The sequence below is a fragment of the Brassica napus genome, chromosome C5 (assembly GCF_020379485.1).
Source record: "Brassica napus cultivar Da-Ae chromosome C5, Da-Ae, whole genome shotgun sequence".
In the NCBI taxonomy this organism is placed as follows: domain Eukaryota; kingdom Viridiplantae; phylum Streptophyta; class Magnoliopsida; order Brassicales; family Brassicaceae; genus Brassica; species Brassica napus.
The window spans coordinates 3893410-3917149 of NC_063448.1; the positions used below are offsets into that span (position 1 = coordinate 3893410).

General features: G+C 34.2%; 3 protein-coding genes and 1 long non-coding RNA gene across 5 annotated transcripts; 2 read left to right on the plus strand and 2 right to left on the minus strand.

Moving 5' to 3' along the window:
- The first annotated feature begins 74 nt into the window (after nucleotides 1–74).
- On the plus strand, nucleotides 75–3584 carry LOC106399698 (probable serine/threonine-protein kinase At1g09600). Its single transcript, XM_013840157.3, has 7 exons — nucleotides 75–840; nucleotides 922–1206; nucleotides 1725–2273; nucleotides 2346–2446; nucleotides 2526–2631; nucleotides 2719–3105; nucleotides 3188–3584. The coding sequence occupies exons 1-7, from the start codon at nucleotides 436–438 to the stop codon at nucleotides 3377–3379; spliced, it is 2025 nt and encodes a 674-aa protein (XP_013695611.1). The 5' UTR covers nucleotides 75–435; the 3' UTR covers nucleotides 3380–3584.
- A 203-nt stretch (nucleotides 3585–3787) lies between these two features.
- Nucleotides 3788–4799, plus strand: LOC106399988 (glucuronoxylan 4-O-methyltransferase 1-like). The gene has a single exon (XM_013840414.3). It carries the CDS (start codon nucleotides 3929–3931, stop codon nucleotides 4775–4777), a length of 849 nt encoding a protein of 282 aa, XP_013695868.1. The 5' UTR covers nucleotides 3788–3928; the 3' UTR covers nucleotides 4778–4799.
- A 140-nt stretch (nucleotides 4800–4939) lies between these two features.
- On the minus strand, nucleotides 4940–6638 carry LOC125587442. Its single transcript, XR_007323723.1, has 2 exons — nucleotides 5545–6638; nucleotides 4940–5283 (listed from the first exon to the last, which is right to left on the minus strand). It is a non-coding gene; the product is annotated as an uncharacterized LOC125587442 (long non-coding RNA).
- Nucleotides 6639–8159: 1521 nt separating this feature from the next.
- Nucleotides 8160–23606, minus strand: LOC106400482 (leucine--tRNA ligase, cytoplasmic). Of its 2 annotated transcripts, XM_048757929.1 has the most exons (4): nucleotides 23439–23606; nucleotides 20219–23358; nucleotides 10526–10652; nucleotides 8160–10376 (listed from the first exon to the last, which is right to left on the minus strand). In XM_048757929.1, exons 2-4 carry the CDS (start codon nucleotides 23343–23345, stop codon nucleotides 10373–10375), a joined length of 3258 nt encoding a protein of 1085 aa, XP_048613886.1. In that variant the 5' UTR covers nucleotides 23346–23358; nucleotides 23439–23606; the 3' UTR covers nucleotides 8160–10372. The 2 variants fall into 2 exon arrangements, with proteins under 2 accessions (XP_048613886.1, XP_013696295.1); XM_013840841.3 differs by lacking the exons at nucleotides 8160–10376; nucleotides 10526–10652 and adding an exon at nucleotides 19710–19940 and having other exon boundaries at nucleotides 20092–23358; nucleotides 23439–23604.
- Between the last annotated feature and the right edge of the window lie 134 nt (nucleotides 23607–23740).

The following is a 23740-nucleotide window of genomic DNA, read 5'->3' on the forward strand; positions in this document are numbered from 1 at the left end:
AGTCTAGTGTATTTATGTTACTCTTGTAACCAAGTCTCCTTCCTTCCTCTAGAGACAGATATTCTCCATTTCATCCGTTACTTGCCTAAATATTCTCATTCACTATTTCAGGAATCATTCATATTCCAAATCTCTCTCTCTCTCTCTCTCTCTCTCTCTCTCCCACCCTTTGATTTCAAATCAAAAGATCATATCAGACTCTTGCTTATCTCGCATTCTCCAGTTTTGTTAGATCTACAAAACCTCCTCTCTGTTTTGGTTCAAAGTACGAACCTTTGTATAAAAGATCAAAAGCACATTTGATCCAAAAAGCTAGAATCTTTGCGTTGTTTTGGACTTTTGGTAGTTGTGTGAGGATTAGTGAAGAAGCATAAGGAGGCTAATCAAAACCACACAGTTTCGTGATTCCTAATCAGGAAGCTGTGGGAAAAAATTATGGGATGCAATTGCTCCAAAGGAACAAGAACAAACGGTACCGTGAGGAACAGTGTGAAGGAGAAGAAAAAGTCTGCTTCTTTGAGCAAAGCCAATGTAGGAGGATCCGAGGAAAGAGCCAGCTTTATCAACAGCAACAGCAACGAAGCCACACTGGAGCTGTTGACACCCTCTGATGATGCTGAGAAGAAGGAGATAAAATCTTCCAGATCTGTGTTCCAGAGAACGCTCACCACAGACACCAGTAAAGTAGGAGCTAAGATGACTAGAATAGCCAGTGTTAGTAACGGAGAACGAGGAGCTCAGGTTGTGGCTGGCTGGCCTTCATGGCTAGCCTCTGTTGCTGGAGAAGCCATCAATGGTTGGATTCCACGCAAGGCAGATTCCTTCGAGAGGATGGGAAAGGTGAAAGAGCCCTTTTTGTTTATCCTAACTATGTAAGAAATCATCATTTTGTGATTTGACATTGTTGTTTAACTGTTTTAGATTGGACAAGGGACGTATAGCAGTGTGTACAAAGCTAGGGACTTAGAGACGAACAAGATAGTTGCACTGAAGAAAGTGCGGTTTGCTAATATGGATCCTGAGAGTGTTAGGTTCATGGCGAGAGAGATCATCATCCTTAGAAGGCTTGACCATCCTAATGTAATGAAGCTTGAAGGTTTGATCACTTCGAGAGTGTCAGGGAGTATGTACCTTATCTTTGAGTACATGGAGCATGATCTCTCAGGGCTTGCTTCAACCCCTGGTGTTAAGTTCTCTGAGGCACAGGTATGTCGTTATTAATAACTCTCTCAGTTTCCAGAAAATAATATGTTTCCGAAAATAAGATTTTCTAGATTTATCTTTTGTTCAAAAATAATAGATTTTTTAGAATTTTAAGATAGTTCTAGTAGTTAATGTTGATAAGTTGTATACTTTTAAAAAATATTAACTGAAAATATTTGAAATCGTTAAATTTTATTGGTTGATAGTTATTGAAAAATTTATAGTAAAATGAATTTAATTGTTAATATTCATTATAAGTGTTGTTTAAGGTTTTTGCATAACAAATCAAATTTTCTGTTTTACTCTTATTTAATATATTGATTTGTTTGATTTTGTTAATTAGTGAGATAAAAATAAGGGTAAAAACTGGAAAATATATTTAACAATTGTCTTTGAAAATATAAAATAATACTTATAATGAAAAAGATTTTAAAAGCTAAAATAACACTTAATATAAAAAGGAGTGAGTATTAATGTTTTTTAGGAATGTTCTCATCAGAAGTATTGTGCTTTTGGTGCAGATTAAATGCTATATGAAACAGTTGCTACATGGTCTAGAACATTGTCATAGCCGAGGTGTATTGCATCGTGACATCAAAGGCTCCAATCTTCTCCTTGACCCCAACAACAATCTCAAAATTGCGGATTTTGGTCTTGCCAATTTTTACGGAGACCACCACCAGAAGCAGCCTCTCACTAGCCGTGTTGTGACTCTGTGGTACCGTCCGCCTGAGCTCCTGCTCGGTTCAACGGACTATGGCGTTACTGTGGATCTGTGGAGCACGGGGTGCATTTTAGCTGAGCTTTTTAATGGGAAGCCTATCATGCCTGGAAGAACTGAGGTGGAACAACTGCACAAGATCTTTAAACTCTGTGGTTCACCTTCTGAAGACTATTGGAAGAGATCGAAACTTTCGCATGCCACCGTCTTTAAACCTCAGAATCCTTACAAGCGGTGTGTGGCCGAGACGTTTAAGAGTTTTCCATCTTCGGCTTTGGCGCTAGTTGAAGTTCTTCTAGCTGTTGAACCAGATGCACGTGGAACCACCGCTCATGCCCTTCAAAGCGAGGTACAAGCTGTGAAACATCAATGACGTTGTCTAGATCCTTCTTATCTCACACTTTTGTATTTTTTTTTCAAGTTCTTTACGACAAAGCCTTATGCAAGCGACCCATTAAGTTTACCAAAGTACCAATCCAAAAAGGAAACTGATGTGAAGCTTCGAGAGGAGGAAGCAAGACGGTAAGAGCCAGTTTCTACTAGTATCATAGTGTAAATGAACACTGACACATTCCAATTTCGACTTCGTCTTATCCAACAGGAAGAAAGGCACAAGCAGTAAGCAGAACGAATCGAAACAAGTATCTAGAGAATCCAAAGCTGTGCCGGCTCCAGATGCCAATGCTGAGTTACTAACATCAATACAAGTACGTATGATTATAGCATAACAGTCACATATGTTTATTGTAGTCATGTAATCTTGATTTTTGGTTTATTTTCTTTGTTCTTAAAAGAAACGTCAAGGGCAGAGTAAGCAGACAAGCATGAGTGAGAAGTTCAATACTAATGAAGACGCAGCTGGCTTCCTGATCGAACCACTGAAGAGTGGAACCGGACACAACGGTTACGCACGCAATGGTGTGTCCTCGGGCTCGAGTAGGTCTCCTCCTAGAAAAGAACTGAGGGGACAACGGTCTTTTGTTCAACGCGGAGCGGCGCAGTTGACAAAGTTCTCAAACTCGGTAGCTGCTAGAGATGCGTCACATTTCGCTATAGCAAACCCACGGTGGCTTGAAGATAGGTTGAATAATAACAACAACGGAAGGCAAGACGATGGTGATTGGTCCCAACGTTTGCTGGTTAAACCCAAAGATTGTACAAAGGACAAAGAATCCATACGGGTAAGAAGAACAACTGTGTGTTTTGCTTTTGCAGTGAAGCTTTTTGTGTGGGCTAATCACATTTTGTTTTGCCATGTTTTAGGGCTACGGTGAAAAGACAGAGAAAATGAACTACTCAGGGCCGTTAGTTTCTGCAGGAGGGAACTTAGATGAGATGTTGAAAGAACATGAAAGACAGATTCAGGTAGCGGTTCGAAAAGCTCGAGTGGACAAGAAGAGTAAGAGGGATGATCATGGACAGACGCAAGCGTTTCTTGCTGCAAACGGTAGGTGAGAGATATCAAACAATCAAAGAGAAGAAAATAAAGAATCTTTGGTGAAGTCTTGTGTAGTGTTGAAAGCTAGACTTGTGTAATTTATTTATTCTTCATTCGTTTCATTTTTTAAAATTTCTTTTAAATGCTAGTAGAGTTCTCATCAGAAAAATCATTATTGTAGGTTGAAGAAAAGAAAAGAAAATGCATAAAATATTTTCATAACTTTGTTAATACGCCAGAGTAGTATGGTGTCAAACGTTTGTCAATATACATTCTAATAGATATTGAAAAATGAAAAGGATCGAACATATGTAATAGTTTTAACTGCAAGTAGCTAGTGGGCTACCAACCACTAACAAACTTGAATATAAGGCTTCTTCTCTTCTCTCTTTGCTTCTTGCAGAACCTGAAGTTAGCTGCTCTGTCTTTCTCAAGTACCCTTACCAGTTTTTCCCTTCATGTCTAAGCATTAACTCAACTTCTACTTTCATCTCAGTAGTAGCATATATCTATACTTAATTTAGGATTCAAGTTGTAACTTCTCAAAGAACATTTGAATCAGACAAATGAGGAATAGAACAAACCAAAGCCACGAGCTCAAGCTTCTCCTTGTTTGTCTTCTTGCGGCCTTCATTCTCATCTTCATCGTTAGATCAACTCTTAAAACTTCACAGAAACACCAGACTCCAGAAGAGACAAGATCAGGGGGTTGTGCTGGTGCCTGCAATAAGCTACCACGCTCCCTCGCGCAAGCCCTGATCCATTACTCTACTTCAGTTATCACACCGCAACAAACGCTCAAGGAAATAGTTGTTAGCAGTAGAGTACTCGACAAGAAGTCACCCTGCAATTTCTTGGTGTTTGGTCTAGGCCATGACAGCCTCATGTGGAGCTCTCTCAACTACGGAGGCCGAACAGTATTCCTTGAAGAAGATGAGGTGTGGATAAAACAGATCAAGAGGCGGTTTCCGATGCTGGAAACATACCATGTAAGCTACGACAGTAAAGTGAACCAAGCAGAGAATCTAATAGAAGTTGGGAAAGGACCTGAGTGCACAGCCATTGGAGATCCAAGGTACTCAATGTGTCAGCTTGCACTCAAGGGTCTGCCTGATGACATCTATGAGACTAGTTGGGATCTAATCATGGTCGACGCACCGACTGGATACTACGATGAGGCTCCTGGGAGGATGACGGCCATTTACACGGCAGGGATGATGGCAAGGAACAGAGAACGCACAGGAGAGACTGATGTTTTTGTGCATGATGTGAATAGGGAAGTGGAAGACAAGTTCTCAATGGCTTTCTTGTGTGAAGGGTACATGAAGAAACAAGAAGGGCGACTAAGGCATTTTATTATCCCTAGCTATAGAAATGGTTCAGAATCAGACTCATATAGACTCTTTTGTCCATAATATACCTAACTATGTTTCTCCACATCGGTACTCTTTAGCTTCCTACTTGTTCAAAACCAGTATCGAAGATTAGCCTAGACAATAAACCTATACCAAGAAACGAGACTCATTACATTTGTGTCGGCTTTGCAAACCACCGGCAGTACAAAGAAATTTAGAACGTTGATCTGGAAATATTTATTGAATTCGCATTAGAATTTGGATGGACATGCGTAACAAGAGTCATTTTCAGTACAACGAAGCCTTCTCATCTTTCTCAGTAACAAAACCAAAATCTCAAATGACACAAAACGTGTTAAAAAAAAAGATGTGCATCTCGAGAAAAGAAACATGTCAGTATACAACTATACATGGTGCTCCTTAACTTCTTCAACCACTTCGTCTCTACCGAACCACCAATGTCTTCACTCCCTAGTCTGCTAAGTATAGTTTTGTGTCCTGCCCTCAATCTTCCTTCATGATCCTTTTTCCATGTCTCAAACATCTTTTTCGGCCTCTTAAGATCTCTTTATGATATATCAAACAAAATCTCACGTTAGAAATTAGACAAAAAAAAAAATCTAATATATAAAAAGATGTTTAAGTCTAATTAATACGAAACCTTTTGGGAAGTAAACCAAAAATAAATTTATGCGGGCTTATTTAAGGTCCAAAGTAGACAATATCGTACTATTCAAACAATATAGAATTGGACATGAATTGAATAAATCCCAACATTGGTATCAGAGCACCAGGTTTGACGAAAATCTATAAGAAGACCAAAATACCCTTTGAGTATGAACGGGGACCCTTTCAAGTTGGAAGAAGAGGTCTGTGGTAGAAACAAGTCAAGATCATGGAAACTATAATGACATTCTCAAAGATGTTGTGGCGGGTCAGGAGGGGGCTTCAAATTCCCTCAATCAGTTTCCTCAGTAACTCTTCGGACGAGTCTAGGAATCATCTATTCATGGAATGCCCTTTCAGTTTTGATCTCTAGACGCTAATTGCTCGAAGGTGTGATCTATCGGACTGGATTTCAACACTAAACCAGATGAAAACTCTTCCTCGGCAAAAACTTCTCAGGCATCAAAGGATTGTCACTCTATGGGCTTGGCAATCGACCATCTACTGGCTCTGGAATGAAAGGAACCAGAGGCTCCACTCCAACATCTTTCGGTCAATTGATACTATTTTCTCTCTAATTGATCGCCAACTAGGAAACAAGATCCAGACCCTGCGCCACTCTCATCCATCCCTGTGCTCAGTGGCGATGCAGTTTTGGATCCGCCATGCATGATCGAAGCTCTGGATCCTTCTCTGTCTCTCTCCCTTCGCTTGATGATCAACTTCGTCTCTTTATCTGGGCTTACAAAGGCTCCATTACTTTGAAAAGGTTATGAGTGTTTAAAATTGGGCAAAGCCCTTTAACTAAGGCTTTATGGCTCGTAAACATTTTTCTTTTCGCTACTTGATATGAAAGCCCAGTTACAAAAAAATATGTGTTTGCTTCCGCTTTACCAGATTTCAATTTAATAAAATTTATAATATTATTTAATTATTTTGAAAATAAATATTATAATATATTTATTTTCATATCTATTATCTTTTTCCGTACATTTATAATAAAATATAGTAAAAATTATTTTTTTAGAATAAAAAATTGATAACATTATCCTATTAGACTAATGGACAATTCTCCTAAATATATTATTTTCAAGTTTTATCACAAAAATACATTCTAAAGAGAAAAATGACTAAAATGTTTCATTTAATAGGTAAAAATACTTTAATACACTAGATATATAAATATAAATAAATAAATAAAACAAAAATAAATAAATAAATAAAATTATAGTTTCTGATTATATGTTTTCAAATTTGAACTTTTTATTAAAAAAAAATATTTTTTCTTATTTTTCCTTTTTTTTTTAATTTTTTTTTCAATTTTATTTTTGTTATTCGGAATACTTTTTGAAACTATTTTTCAAATTTTTATTTTCAAAATTCTAATATTTATTTTATAAAATTTTAAAACTTAATCTCAAATCTCCACCCCTTAACTCTAAACCATAAGGTTTAGACTAGTTAATCTTTAAATGGTATAAATGTATATTTATCAATGAAACATTTTTGTCATTTTGATCCTTATAATATATATTTGTGACAAAAAAATTTTTAGTATTATCCCAGCTTAACCATGTTGTGGACTGTGCGGAGATGTACTTCAGACGCTTTCGAAACACGGACCCAATAAACTGTTATTTTAAAGGGTCAGGTCTCCTCTAGCTCCCACTTTTGTATGTATGCAGAACATGGCGGTGCTCGTGGCGGTGCTCGTAGCGGGTGCTCGTGGCGGTGCTCGTGGCGTTGGCGTGGGCTGGATCGTGGCCGCGATCTTCGTTGTAGTCGTGTTCGTCGGTGTACTCGTCTTCGCCTGCATTACCAAAAGGGTTCCTCCGCCGCAATGTCTTGTTCACTGAAATTTTTCCTAACTTGGTGTGAAAATTTAACGGTGGTTGACTTTTGGGTAATAAAGTAGTTTATAGTTTGTGAAGCCTGCGTTCTTTTCATTTTTTTTTGGTCGAGTGATTTGTAGTTCGGTCTGAATCTCCGATAAATAAGTAACGAAAATTTTCACTCAAAAATCATCTTCTAATACTATCATGAGTGCTCAGCATGTCCACTGTCTGCAAAAAAAAACATCCATATCAGCGCATGTTCACTAAATCTATTTCGTATGAAAGCGTAAAGTCCCGACCTTCTCCTTCGTTTCACCGACGAAGTTCTCGGTAAATCTCCGTTGCAACGACCCCTCTCTTCAACAATCAGTTGATTTCTTTAATCCCCTCTTAATGCATTCGTTTCACCTGGCATATATAACCAGATCCGTGCCTTATGTGTTACTAGAAAGGCATTTGCCTCAGGCCTCACCAAAAAATGGATACTTTAGGGGCCCCAAGTTCTTGTTTAGCGTATTGCTAATATAAGTTTAGCATGATGTTATTTTCGCTTGAATTCATGTTAGGATTTTAATCACAATTCACAATAGATATATGACCTTAAACAATGAATACATGTCAAATCTTGTGTATGGAAAGTGACTGGAGAGAATCTTAATGCATTTATTGTGACTTAAGTTAAATAGGAAAGTTTTGTTCAAAAAAAATTAAATAGAAAAATCATTTTATAATAATGTTGAACTGCTAATTAGTTATTTTAGTTACCAATTTTATAAAATACATCCAAAATGTATTGATACTACTGAATGGCCTAACTATCATATACTTATATGAAATTATTTTCTTATAAATGTTGATTATGGAAATTTGGCAAAATAATTTCTTGAATATAAGAAAACATATTATGTCTTAGTCCTTTTTACTGTTTTGTTTAAATAATGTTTTGAAAAAACTGTTTTGTATTAAAAAAAATTACAAAGAAATTCTTTTGTTTTCAGTAATTTTATATTTAAAAATTTGTATTACAATTTCTAAAGTTGAAATGGAAACATTTATTTCCAAATTTTAATTGAAACATTTATTTTTAAGTTTGCCTTAGGCCTCAATATGCCTTGGCACGGCACTGTATATAACTCCTCAAATTCACTCAGGCTCACAATATATAGCTTCCTAACCGCTTCCTCTGCTTGCTTATTCCACCCACATCCAAACAAATCTCACCGCATCAATGGCTTCAAAATTCTATTCGCAACCTTTTGACTGATGAACAGGTTCGCCATATCTTTAAATATTTCCATATTTTAGGCTCTCACTCATGTACACTCACTAATCTCATAGGGGAAATCATAAAGCTTCCCATCAGCTCAAGCCAGGAGATGAAGAAAGCGCTAATGAGGAGTGTGAAGTCTTTAGACTTTCACTGTGTCAAACAAGTAGTTACAACACAACCTCTGTTGGTCTTACTTACTCTCATGTGAATACCAGCTCCTCTCCTCGCAAACGCACTTATACAGGTAAAGATGAATCTTGGTCTCAAGCATGGTGTCATATCCATTGATAATTATGCTTTGTAAATAATTGTATATAACTATATTGAGTTAGAGATCTGGCACAACAAAACGGATTTGATGGTTTAGCTGCTTATCGCCTTGAGAAATCTTTGCAAGCTCAGCTTATAGACATGAAGATTGCTGGAAACATTAGTGGAAATCTTGAGGCTTGCAAAGGAGAGATGAAAAATAGAGGAGCTCTCCCAAAAGATGAGCAGAATGACAACAAAACAAAGATCAACTCGAAGAAGAATGGAGGATAAAGCTCACTGATAACCGGTTCCTTTTCTATTAAGCATATGCACTGAGCTTACAAGTGAAGACATGAAGAAACTGTACTCTGAATTTGGTCTAATGAAAGAAGCATTCTAGAGTTAAACTGATAAATGCACGCAAAAGTATAAGAACATTTTAAACTAACCATGGTTTTGATTTTCTATTACAGCTATCCATATGGTAATGAGGAGCTTGCTATCTGTGAGGAAATATATCAGGAGCCTGTTAACTCTGGTTTCTATGGATGGTGCGTACTGGAGGCGGCGTCTTTCCTCATATAAAAGAAGCTGGTTATCTGAACTGACTTGAGTAAAATCTCTGCTACTACATGTACGCAGCTTTCCTGTGAGTGCAAACCTTGAACTCTGTTTCTTGGTTAAGTCCTTATGTTTATTCGCTCCAATTTTCTCGATAAAAATGATAAGCTATGATCGGGTCACGTGAACAGAGATTGGGAAAAAGAATTTCAAGCTCACACACATCGAATCTCATTACCTTATCACAAAGCGGTGGCCCATTGGTTCCAATTATATTCTGGTAAATGGCACTGCTTTTGTCGTCAGGTTTTTACCATCACCATTGGATGGTACGGATATACAAGCTGAAACTGATAAAGCATCAAAAAGTTTGTGAAATTAATCTAAAATCCTCCTACAAACTCATTGAGTTACTATTTGAAACTTTTGATAAGTAAGCCCGTATTAGTTGATATCGAATTTATTCGCTAGATTAGGTATCAATTTGATGCATCAGACAATAGGTTGAACGGTGAATCAAGGAACTTTATGGTTTTTAGAGACCGGTTTTTGAATCAATCAAAGAATTTCTTGCAATACTTCTTGTTTGATGAATTTAATCGAATCAAACAAAGAATAAGCAAAAAGCCCTAAATTATATTATCAAAAATCTAAATACAACTTTAAGTTTCAATGTCTATTTATAATAAATATTAAAATATAGAAAACCATAATCTTAATTAAAATAGAAAAAATACTAAAATATAAAAAATACAAATAAAAGATAATTATCTAATTTAATATAATTAATAAAATAGATAATAAGATACAAGAATAATGAGTTGCTTTCGTTGTTTTTTTTTCAGAAAACAAGCTCGGGATGGAGCTCAACAGGATGAATAAGCACAACGAAACAAGAAAGTGTTATTCATAAAAAAGAACAGATAGTCTTTTACAGTCTTACTACACAATACCAGAAACACATCAGACAGCCAAAACAGCTAAATGTATAAATATGACTCGTATAAAAATACGAAAAAAACTCCCAAGCCTTTCAACCTCTTCCTTATAGTTGAAAGCTTTTCTTTTGAATTACCTGTGATGCAGGAGGAGATTTTTAGGCAGGAAGGTACACAATTGTGCTCGAACAGTACGTTCAATTGACTTGAAATAGAATGAATATTCATGCTAGTCCAAATAGCAAACATATATGATGAAGATTTGTCATATTTAACTAGCTTTTACCTGTTAACAAAGATGGCGGTTGGACTGCCTGGAGATGGAGGATTCTGCGTCAGGAGTGAAGCATATGGACCAGCTTTAGCAACATCATTAGGGTCACTTGCTGAATAGATTTCAACCTCTTCAAGACCAACTTGCCGCTTGATCAAGAAACCAACCTTGATAGTGCTTAGCACTAGCCCAAGACCGTAATACCCGAGAACCCGAAAAAAAACAAGAAAACTTCCAAGTATGAAGAATAATATGGAAGAACTCTCAAAGAGATTTAGAGAACTTTGAGCATAACACTTTTTCTTTAAGAAAACTTTCTTATACTTTACTTGTTCAACTTCTTGTGTTGTGTTACAAATGAGAGAGGAGAGAGCTATTTATAGGCTCCAAAAGTACAAAATATCTTACAAAACCTTATTTTAATCTCTAGAACTCTCTACCATAATATCTAGATTTTTTCTACTAATACTTATCTAAAAGAGATCTCTAGAACACTTGAGGAGGTGATGATCTTTTATGATTTTTCTAGAGAGATTCCAGAAGAGAAAAAGACAAAAATAGCATTAAATCAAGTTTATGTTCCCAAACTAGCACTCAAGGTCAAAAGTCACAAAATAACACTTAATGTTTTATCAAAAGTCACAAACTTAGGGTTTAGAGTTAAAGGGTGGGGTTTATGATTTAGGGTTTAGGGTTTAGGGTTTAGAGTTTAGGGTTTAGGATTTAGATTTTAGGGTTTAGGGTTTAGGGTTTAGATTTTAGGGTTTAGGGTTTAGAGTTTAGGGTTTAGGGTTTATGGTTTAGGGTTTAGGGTTTAGAGTTTAGGGTTTAGAGTTTAGGGTTTAGGGTTTAGAGTTGAGAAATGAGGTTTTGGGGATAAGATTTCAAATTTTGAAAAATAAAAAAATTAAAATTTTCAAAGGATAAACTTAGAAAGGTGCTATTTTGGTCATTTTAGTTTTTGAGTACTATTTTGTGATATAAACTTAGAAAGGTGCTATTTTGGAGATTTACCCATTCCAGAACCTTAACTTAACTTTGGGTTTAGCCAAATAAGATTATTGGAACCCATAATTAAAGATAGCCCAAAATCAAGTTTAATTTCAATACTCCCAACCATCCATGCAAATTCTCAAAACAGGTTCTAATTCTCAAAACAGGTTCCTATTCCCATCAAAAACCACACTTTCATATCCATTTCTCACAATCCAAGAATCAGCAACACTATCAATCTTTGATCTTTGCATGTTGGCATATATCAAAGCAGCAGGGCTGAGACTCAAAATTGAAACTTTGATACTAAAAACCCCAATTCAAGTTCCTAAAAAATGAAAAAGTCTCACATTACTTAGAATGGATAATGATCCCACCCTCATTTAGTTGTGTTTCTAAGCCAAATATAAACAATATTCGATATTAAAGTGGGGAGGGGAAGGTGGGAAGACAGCTTACTCTCACACTAAACCAATCATAACTATCTCTAACAAAACAAAGAAGAAGAAAGAACTAGATCTCTCTCACAATGAAGTTCATCGTTTACACCATAGCGCGTCTCCTCGTCCTCCTCACTCAAGGCAGTCAGATGACGAGCACTGGTGTATTGCAAGCCCCGGAACTCCTGATTGGCTCCTGCAAAGTAACCTAGACTATGCGTGTGGGTTTGTAGACTGCGACCAGCAGTGTTTTCTAATCAACTATACGTCCTTGTTTGACAGAACATCTCTAGCTATGGATCTATATTACAAACGATTTGGAAACACCGACCCCATTAATTGCTACTTTAAAGGGTCGGGTCTCCTAGTGGCTGAGAACCCTAGTACCCACTTTTGCACGTTTGCAGGCGGTGCTCGTGGCGTGCTCGTGCGCTGGATCGTCGCCGTGGTCATCACATTTTGTTTTGCCATGTTTAGGGTTACGGTGAAAAGGCAGAGAAAATGAACTACATGAGGGAACTTAGATGAAATGTTGAAAGAACATGAAAGACAAATTCAGGTAGCGGTTCGAAAAGCTACAGTGGATAAGAAGACTAATAGTAATAGGGACGATCATGGACAGACACAAGCGTTTCTTGCTGCAAACGATAAATGAGAGTTACATGTTTGACTTTTCCAACACATATTATGCATTTTCTTTGGCCTTTTCTTATTTTTCTCCTTCTCATTTCATTTTTTTAATTAAATTTTTGCTACTGTTTTTCTAATTTTTTACATATCTTTTGCCAAATATTTATTTCTTCTCTAAATAGTAATACAAAACATACAATCAATGATCAAAAATCCGTCTTAGATTATCATAACATTACTTATTCTCTATATTATTTGATTTAAATGCATAACATATTTTTAAATCAAAGTTCTCACATGTTTCTTTAAATATAGTTCATTCAATCTTCAAAGCCTAATTATTTATAAAGCATATATGGACATTATAAGAGATTAATAATTATTATAGATACAACTATAGTTTAATATGAATATGAAATCATTATATCGATTTCTATAACATTTCTATTCATTATTTTATGTAGTATATAAATATAAAAAGAATTAATCAAATATTATTACACTTTCTATAATTTTAAAAATAATCTACCATTAATTATTAGTAATATCATTTATTTTCTTTGGCAAGTGATAAAAATTTATGTTTACTATATTATGTATTTTGAAAAAGAATTGATCAAAAAATATTTTTATTATATAATATCAAAAATTAGTTGCCATAAAAAATTATTTTTTTATATAATTTAGATTATTTGGCAAGTGATATTAGCTGGTTCTAGATTTTTTATTTATTTTAAATCTAAACTAAAATAAATAAATTAAAAATTTCATCATCTCAAGACTTCCAAAATGATCGACATGTAAGCAAAAGTCACTTAAGTGACTTCTCGTTGAATATATAGGATAATTTTTATTATTTATAAATGTTTTATAAAACTCATATAAATAATTTAAAATTAAAATAAAATATTTTTGTAAGCCATGATAGATAATTTTATAAATGTTTTATTTTCTTATAAATTACTTATAAGAAATATATGGACATTATTAGACATTAGTAATTATTATAACTCCTTATATATGAATATAACATTTTATATAAGAATATGAAATCATTATATCAATTTCTATAAATTGTGCGTTTACTAATTATTTTATGTAGTATATAAATATAAAAATAATTAATCAGACATTATTACACTTTCTATAATTTTGAAAATAAGTTACCATAAATTATTATTCGTAATATCATTTAAACTATTTGGTAAGTGATATTAATTAGTTATATACTTATTTTTATTTTAGATCTAATTAAAATTATTAAAAATTAAATATTCGCCAACCAATCAAATTATAACAATTTTTATTAAGTGACTTCTCATTTAATATATATGAAGATTTTTTATTTGTATTATATCAAATTTGTATTTTGTTACGGAAAAGATGATTTTTCTAATGTTGAAATATGTAAAATGTTTGATTACTTTTTTTTAAACTTACTCTGTTTTAAATCAATTTTTTTCATATTTACCTTTTTAATACCAAAATTGTATCATATTATTTGATGTGTTTGATAATAAATTTCATAATATAATTTTCATTCTTTATATTATTTGGTTTGATAATCAACAAATCAAATTATAAGGATTTGTAAGGTAACTAATTGATTATTATGATTTCTTATCAACCTTTTAACTAGTTAATATAATTCAATATGCATATTAATGGGTTATTGGCAACTAATATCAATTAGTTTTATAATTTTGATTTTTCGGGTGATAACCAAAAAAATTACTATTATTTTTTTCTTTTCATGTTATGACTTTTAGATAGTCATGATGTCGAACTAATAGTTTCAATATTATAGTTTCTAAACAGATAATAATTAAAGAAATAGAAAATAAAATTATTAAGACAAATCATTTCACTACAATTTGGTCGATTGTTAAAAGAAGCATTAAGAAAAAAAAAGAATATTTCAACTTCTAACAAATTAGATATTGCAGTTGTGGTGAATACTTATAAAGTGCTCACGTCAATGTGCACATGTATGTGTATGTAAAAGTATATAAAGGTAAAATTAATTAAAAATAAAATAGGCCTAGACATTAGTGAATTTTTTTTCATATAAGGAAAAAAAAATTGTATCCTTAAATAGGGATGGGCACAAATCGAATATTCAGGTATTTGGAGGCATTCGTGTCGGTTCGATCTGTTGCCATCTGGATACTCGTGTCTCGGATATCTGAAAATTTATTTTAAAGGATATCCGATTTGATTCGTAAATAAAACAAACATTTTAAAATAAATGAAAAATGTAAAATAATATAAAATAATAATATCTTATTACAAAAAAAAATTATTTAACTTTTTAAATTCTAATACCTAATATAATAAATTTAATGCATAAAAATTATTGCAAAACTTATATAAACTATAATATATAGGATTTTTAATGTAAAACCCCCCAAATGAAGTTTATTTTGGATAAAAACCCCTAAATTAAAAATTCAATAAAAAACCCCCCAACCTAAATTATCTTAGTGAATGAGACCCTCCGTTAGTTGTCCCGTTATAAATTTGAAAATCTCCATCTAAATGGAACGCATAGTTTAATAAATGCAAAAAAAAAAAACGACATGGTTTTCTTCTTCCTTATATCTGTATGGCGAGTCCCAAAGTTAAAATTAGGGTTCTTCAAATTTTCAAGTTTATAATTGTTCATCTTCTCCGTGGTGATTCGTGTACTTTATGCCTTTTGTTTTGTTCTCTTTTGCTTTCACTTTGTTATGTGATTTTTCTAATTTGTTTAAAGTTTTGTTTTCAGTTGATTGTGCTATTTAGGCAAAATTTGAATGGAAATTAGCTCCTGAAATACACAGAGGAGCTTTGGCTATTGTTTTGACATTGAGTGTTGAGATTGAACCTTGATTAAATCCTCTAGGAGAAGAAGAAGTGGAAGCAAGGAAGCTTGCCACACAAAAAGAGGAAGTGACCAAGGAGTCACGTAGAAGAAGAAGAAGCTTGGAGCGCAAGAAACGGAAGAAGAAGAAGAAGAAGAAGAAGAAGAAGAAGAAGAAGAAGAAGCGTGAAGAGCAAGAAAGGAAGAAGAAGTCAAGGAAGAAGACTTGGTTGTGTAGTTACACAACCAGAAGAATAAAAGTAAGTCAGTTTGGTTAAAAGCTAACTAAATTAAGTTGTTAAGATAGAGTTGTGGTTGCAGCTTGTTTTAGTGGTGAAAGTGTTGTTTTAAACTTGTTTCTATGACATTTTGATTGTGTTTCAAGTGTTGTTTTTGTACTTATTTTATGTCAAGAGTTAAGATTGTCATTGTGTTTGAACTCACGAACACAGCTTCTCTCAGATTCTCACAAGAACTAAATTAACGATAATCAAAATCTTTCTTTCGAAAATTAGGGTTCATCCCTCGTATCTCTCAGTAATGGGACTTTTACGACACTTAAAACTTTTAAGTTAAAAGTGATAATGGTAAACTACATGATATTTTTAGTTAAACATTGTGTTGTTTTTTATTAACAAATCGTGTTGTTTCACGAACTTTAACGGACAATTAACGGAGAGTCTGATTCATTAAGATAATTTAGGTTGGGGGGTTTTCTGTTAAATCTTTAATTTAGGGAGTTTAACCCAAAATAAACTTAATGGAGGGGTTTTTACATTAAAAATCCTAATATATATATATAGCTTACATATATACAATTATTTATAGATATGTATACATATATGCATATAACGGATCAAATTGGATATTCGATCCTAAAAATATTGGTATATGTGCTTTGCTTTTTTTTTTTATGGATATTGCATTTTATTGATTTGCTTCGTAGAGTTACGGATATCCAGATGTTTTGGTTCGAATCAAAACGGATAACTAATCAAATCAAATTTATGAATATTTTGCCTAACTCTATCTGTAAACAATAAAAATAATATATATATATATATAATTTAGCTTTCGATTCGTTGTCTGTTTTGATTCGAACCAATAAATCCGAATAGTGTGAATTTTATTAGAACCATGCATATGAGTTTTATATTAAAAAAACGTAAAGTACATAATGTGAACACATTTATATAGAGTTTGGCTAAAAAACTATCCACATGTGACACGTCAGCGTACTCATTCTCAAGCCTTTGTGAGGCTGTCATGTGTCCAATATAGTTTGAACACATTTATTACAATGTTTCTCCTTTAATATATAATGGATTAATATCACTGCATATATATGAGGATCTCAAATGGCATCTTTAGTATGGTAACATATATTTTGTTAATAAATTTAAATTACAATCATTAATTTTTTGAAATATCCGTTTTTGCTAGAAATAAAATAATATGTTTCCTAGAATCTAAATAAATATATTACTATATAAAGTTTGGTTATTCAAAGTTGCAAATTAACATGATTGCGACAAATTGCAATAAATACTACAGAGGTACTCAATTTGTCTGCTTGCACTCAAGGGTCTGCCTGATGACATCTATGAGACTGGTTGGGATTTAATCATGGTCGACGCACCAACTGGCTACTACGACGAGGCTCCTGGGAGGATGACGACCATTTACACGGCGGGGATGATGGCAAGGAACAGAGAACGCGCAGGATAAACTGATGTTTTTGTGCATGATGTGAATAGGGAACTAGAAGAAAAGTTCTCAATGGCTTTCTTGTGTGAAGGGTACATGAAGAAACAAGAAGGGGACTTAAGGCATTTTATTATCCCTAGCTATAGAAACGGATCAGAATCAGACTCATATAGACCCTTTTGTCCATAGTTGACAAACGTTTACTTAACTCTGTTTCTCCATATCTGAACACTCTTTCTTCCTACTTGTTCACAACCAGTATTGAGAGCCTAGAACCTATAGCAAAAAACTAGACTCTCTTATTACACTTGTTTCGGCTCTGCAAACCACCATCAGTACAAAGAAATTTAGAACGGTCACTACAAAAAAATGATCATTTAACATCATTTATTTTTTATATTTGCATTAGTTATAAGTGATGTAAAAGAGTTTTGCAACACTTAACTAAATGACTCTCAAAGTGGTGATGCAAATAATTGAAATCATTTTATTAATAATTGATACAAAAATACTAAATATTCACATCAGTTATTGTAAGTAATTCGAATATATATCAGTTGTAAAACAGCCGGACGAATACGCACTATGAAACAAGAAAGTGTTATTCATAAGAAAGAACATATAGTCTTACAGTCTTACTACACAACTAGGTGGTTGTCCGCGAATTCGTGTATATAAATATTGTTATGTATACAATGTCATAAATTTTAAATAATAATTAGAAACATTAAAATATAATTTTTAACTTCAAATAGTTTGAAATCAGTCATAAAGTTTCCATAAATTTGTTGTAAAAATAACTGATAAATATTTAGTAATAACAAATGTTTGTGGAATTATATATGTAGTTATCACATTAATTTCTCAAACACATATTATGCATCTTCTTCGGCCTCTTCTTATTTTTCTCGTTATAATTTTGTTCTTTTTATTAAATTTCTGCTAATGTTTTTCTAATTTTTTATATATTTTTTGTCAAATATTTATTCATTCTCTAAATAATAATAAAAAACATACAAACAATTAACCAAAAATCCGTCTTAGATTCTTTTCAATCATAACATTACTTATTCACTATACTATTTGATTTAAATGCAAAACATATTTTTAAATCAAAGGTCTTACATGTTTCTTTAAATATAGCCCATTCAATATTCAAAGCCTAATTATTTATAAAACATATATGGACATTAAAAGAGATTAATAATTATTATAGATATGGCTATAGCTTAATATGAATATGAAATCATTATCGATTTCTATAACTTTTTTATTCATTATTTTACGTAGTATATAAATATAAAAAGAATTAATCAAACATTATTACACTTTCTATAATTTTAAAAATAATCTACCATTAATTATTATTTTGTAATATCATTTATTTTCTTTGGCAAGTGATATTTAATTTTAGACTTACCTTTTATTTTAGATCTAATTAAAATAATTAAAAAAAATGAAAAGTTCCGTTTATTATATTATGTATTTTGTAAATATAAAAAAAATTGATCAAACGCTATTATTCTTTATATAATATCAAAAATTATTTGCCAGAAATAATTATTTGTTATATAATTTAGATTATTTGGTAAGTGATATTAGCTGGTTCTAGATTTATTTTTTATTTTAAATCTAGACTAAAATAAATAAAATTTAAAATTATCGACCAAGAAAACTATAACAATTTTCTTAAGACTTCAAAAATGATCGATATGTGAGCAAAAGTCACTTAAGTGATTGTCGTTTAATATATAGGAGAATTTTTATTTTTTATAAATGTTTTATAAAACTCATATAAATAATTTAAAATTAAAATAAAATAATTTTGTAAGCCATGATAGATAATTTTATAAATGTTTTAATTTTTTTTATAAATTACTTATAAGACATATATGAACATTATAAGACATTAATAATTATTATAATTCTTTATATATGAATATAATATTTTATGTAAGAATACAAAATCATTATATCGATTCTATAAATTGTGTTTTACTAACTATTTTATGTAATATATAAATATAAAAAGAATTAATCAGACATGATTACACTTTCTATAATTTTGATAATTAGTTAACATAAATTATTATTTGTAATATCATTTAAACTATTTGGTAAGTGATATTAATTGGTTATATACTTACTTTTTATTTTAAATCTAATTAAAATAATTAAAAATTGAATATTTGTCAACCAATCAAATTATAACAATTTTTTTAAAATTCTTTCTATGATTGACACGTAAGCAAAAATCACTTAATTGACTTTTAATTGACTTTTCATTTAATATATAGAAGATTTTTTTATTTGTATTATATCAAATTTGTATTTTGTTTCGGAAAAGATAATTTTTTCTAATGTTGAAATATGTAAAACATTTGATTAATTTTCTTTAAAATTACTCGGTTTTTTATATCATTTTTTTTTCATATTTACCTTTTTAATACCAAAATTGAATCATATTATTAGATGTGTTTAATAATAAATTTTATAATATAATTTTCATTTTTTATATTATTGAGTTTGATAATCAACAAATAAAATTATAAGAATTTTTAAAGTAACTAATTGATTACCGTGATTTCTTATCAATTTTTAATTAATTAATATATTTCAATATATATTATTGGGTTATTTGTAACTAAACAAAAGTCATCCAAGTGACTTCTCGGTAAGATACCAGAAACATTTCAGAGCAGCCAAAACAGCTAAATGTATAAATATGACTCGTAAAAGAATACGAAAAAACTCCCAAGCCTTTCAACCTCTGTATTCTAGTTGAAAGCTTTTCCACGCTTTTCTTTTGAATTACCTGTGATGCAGGAGGAAATTCTTAGTCAGGATGGTAGTCAATTGTGCTACAACAGTGAGTTTAATTGAGGAGAAATAGATAGAATATCCATGCATGTTCTAACAGGAAACATATATGATGAAGATTTAGTCATATTTAACTAGCTTTTTACCTGTTAACAAAGATGGCGGTTGGACTGCCTGGAGATGGAGGATTCTGCGTCAGGAGTGAAGCATATGGACCAGCTTTAGCAACATCATTAGGGTCACTTGCTGAATAGATTTCAACCTCTTCAAGACCAACTTGCCGCTTCATCAAGTCCATGTTACTCTTAAGGACTTCCATCTCTCCAAAAGGTAGCTTCAAATTCAGAGCCTGACTGCCAATAGCTATTGCTTCGTCCTTCTTGAATTTAAGGAAAGGCATGCAAAGCTTCTGAATCTGCTTGAAGTTTTCTGCTTGTCCATCCTTGTGCAATATCTCCCTTAGTTCTGCAAGTATCTCTGCGTCAGGGGCAAAACAACAGGTTTGTTGGTCGAATTTACTTTGCAGAATCTGGAGGCAGTGAGCTCTCCACCCATCAAATTGCTCATTCACATACACAAGGCCCTTCAGATTCGAGTCTGCCACTGCTGTTACTTGAGCACCTTTCTTAGCAGCCTTCTTGGAACCTAAGAGCTGTTTTTGTAGAAGCTTTCTCATTAAAACGATAGAATCTTGCAAATATTTGTTAGCACCCTTGAGAACCAGATCTGGCTCATTTGATGCTGGCCACCCTGCTTTTACCACACAGCCTTCCTTCTTCAAAAGTTTTCTCCAGACATATTCTGCAAATTGAGGACAGATTGGTACAATGAGGCGTGTTTGCACATCCATAAAGGTCATTATCAAGTCATGGTTCATGCCGCCAGTGCCACAAGAGAGCCTATACTCATCTCGAGCAGCTTGCAAGTCGTAAAACCCATTCTTAAGTGCCTCCCTGAACAAACAATCTTTGTAGGCTTTTTCAGTCAATCTGATAGCAATGTTCATGTCATTTTCAAACACTTTATCAGCATACGTAGATGGAGGGCCTGTTCTCAAAGAAGATTCAGCAGCCAGAACCTCTTCCATCCACGTGAGCTCTTTCGTCAGGCGCAAAATTGCAGCATTTGCAGTTTCGAATACAAAATTTGCATCGTCAACGCCATCACCAGCATCAGCCAAAGAAAACCTTGTAGCAGTGGCAGAGAATTCTTCAATAGCCTGCTTCAGTGTTCTGAAATTCCCAGTTGACTTTGACATTTTCTCAGAATTCAGCATAATGTGACCATTACATCTGATACCACGAGGCCAATTACGACTCGCCATTAGTGCAGTGTGGTTGTAGATGAAAAATGTCAAATGGTTCTGGATTAGATCCTTTCCTGAAACTCGAAGATCTAGCGGGTACCAGTAGTCAAATTCCTGCTTCATCTTACTTAAAACATCAGCCGGAATGTCAGACGATTTTGGGTACTGACCATCGCAGAAGAGATACTCCCAAACATCATCATTCATCTGTTGAGGGCTAATCAAAGACTTGCTGCCTTTGTACATGTCTCCGTCGTGAAAGATATGGGCAACTGTATAATAGGCCATATAAAGGGTGGAATCAGATAAGGATTCGACAAGAAACTGTTCATCCCAGGGAATACGCGTTCCAAGACCAAAAGACCGTGAGCAAGCCCACTGATTCAGCCAGCTCAAAGTGTGCTCAAAGCCATGCCTTGTTTCTTCAGAGTAAAGATTCATCTTTGATAAGCATTCCTCAGCCATCTGACGCCATTCTGATTCTCCGTACGTTAAGTACCACTGATCCGTGAGAGCCACAACACATTCATCACCCGATCTTGACATCACCGGCTTCTCGGGTTCACTATATAGAATTGCCTCGCCAGACTCTATCAGCTTTCCCTTGATAATGGGCTTGATCTCTTGGACTTTTCTACCAACAAACTCTCCAATAAGCATGGTTCCTTCGGTGAAACCTTTCAGATACGTCAACCTCTTCGCCTCTGCAAGCTTGTCCTTATCGTTCTGACTTTTAATTTTCAAATCCACGCAGACCTTCTCCGCAGCCTTATCCCCAAACTCCGGAATGTTAATAATCGGCACAATCTCAGAGGGCACCCACTCATCTTTCACACCATACTTTGCTCGAAGAGCAGGCTTTGCAGTCAAGTCATGCAGAGCCATGTAATCATCAGGAGCATCACTAGGCACGCTGGTAACAATGCCAGTACCTTTGTTTGTCAGAATGGTTAACATGGGCAGCGCATAGATGATCTCGTTCACAGCCAGAGGAGACCTCAAAGCGAGTCCAATCAGATCATACCCGGTCAACTCAACCAAGCAGGAAGGCTTCTGAGGGATCTTTGAAAAGTTCTGATAAGCAAGGTTGAGTGCAGCTCTCTTCGTTAGGATAAATACATCAGTCTCACTAATTTCATAAGCTCCATATTTCCCATCAGGCAACACCCATGCGTTTGTCTGTCCATACATGGTCTCAGGCCTCAAAGTAGCTGCAGCCAAAAACACTCTCTTTCCTTCCAAAGGACCCAGCTTCAAAGGAAACGGCTGCACCACTTCCATCTTAATAAGCGTATACTCCTGAGGCTGAACACCTTCACCAGTAGCACGGTCGTGGTCAGCACAAGGCTGACCATCCAAAGGCGAGTATATAGTGTACCTACGGTCTTTCACAATCTTCCCCATAGATTTCAACTTCCTCATCTGCCACCTCACAAAGGCATCGAAAAACGGATTAACATCAGTCGTCACAAACGATCTCCTCCAGTCACAACCCAACCCATACGCTCTGAGATCTTCAACAGCCAATGGGGGAAAGTAGTACAACCACTCATACGGATCTTGAAACTTCGCTATCTCACTATCAGTGAGACCAAAACTACGCATAATCTCCCACTGATACACCTGTCCACCGGCTTTCGCAGCAACCTTCGACTTCTTCCCCTTGAACTGACCCGGTAAAGCCGGCGTATCACTCTCCTCCTCCTCAACTTCTTGAGCTTGTTTATTGCTATCCTCAGCAGTGAACACAGGAGGATTCCCAAACTGCTGAATCTCGCGAGAGAGCTTATCAGCAGAAGCTTTAATCGGCATACCAGTGCAGTGGAAACCGAACGGAAGGAGCACATTAGCACCTCTCAGTCTATGGTACGCAGAAGCAAAATCAACCTTGGAGAGTGAGAAGGCGTGGCCTATATGTAGATAACCGTTCATATAAGGGAAAGGGAACGTTGCGAAGAACTTCTCTCCCGACTTCGGAGGATCCTTACGAGACTCAGCTAAGAACACGCCTTCATCTTCCCACCATTTGCGTACAGCTACCTCAATCTCCAGAAGACGATCTCTCCTCACGAAGCTTTTGGATTCAGATGCCATCGCGTGACAGTGCCTTCCCAAAGAGAATCAATTCGAAAATCAAACGAAGAAACATCATAAATGAGAATGAGCTTGAGGAAACGCAAGGAGTACCTTAACGATGAGATTCCAGGAATAGCGAATCGAGTCCGCCGCGTAAGCAATGCGAGATTGGTTAGAGATGGAGCCACAGCTGGGAAAGGATAATGAAGATGAGTGATGTCGTCTATAGGGTTTTTAAGCTAAGTAAGGTTAAAGAATGAAGCTCAATCACAACCTTCAATCCTTTTGACTTAACGGCCGTTAACGTCCAATAGTCTAATGGAGTCTCGTCCTACTAAACCGGTCTCGGACCATAACCAGTTTCAAACCCAATTAGTTTTCTTTGGGCCAACACATAATAAATTGCCCAGTTC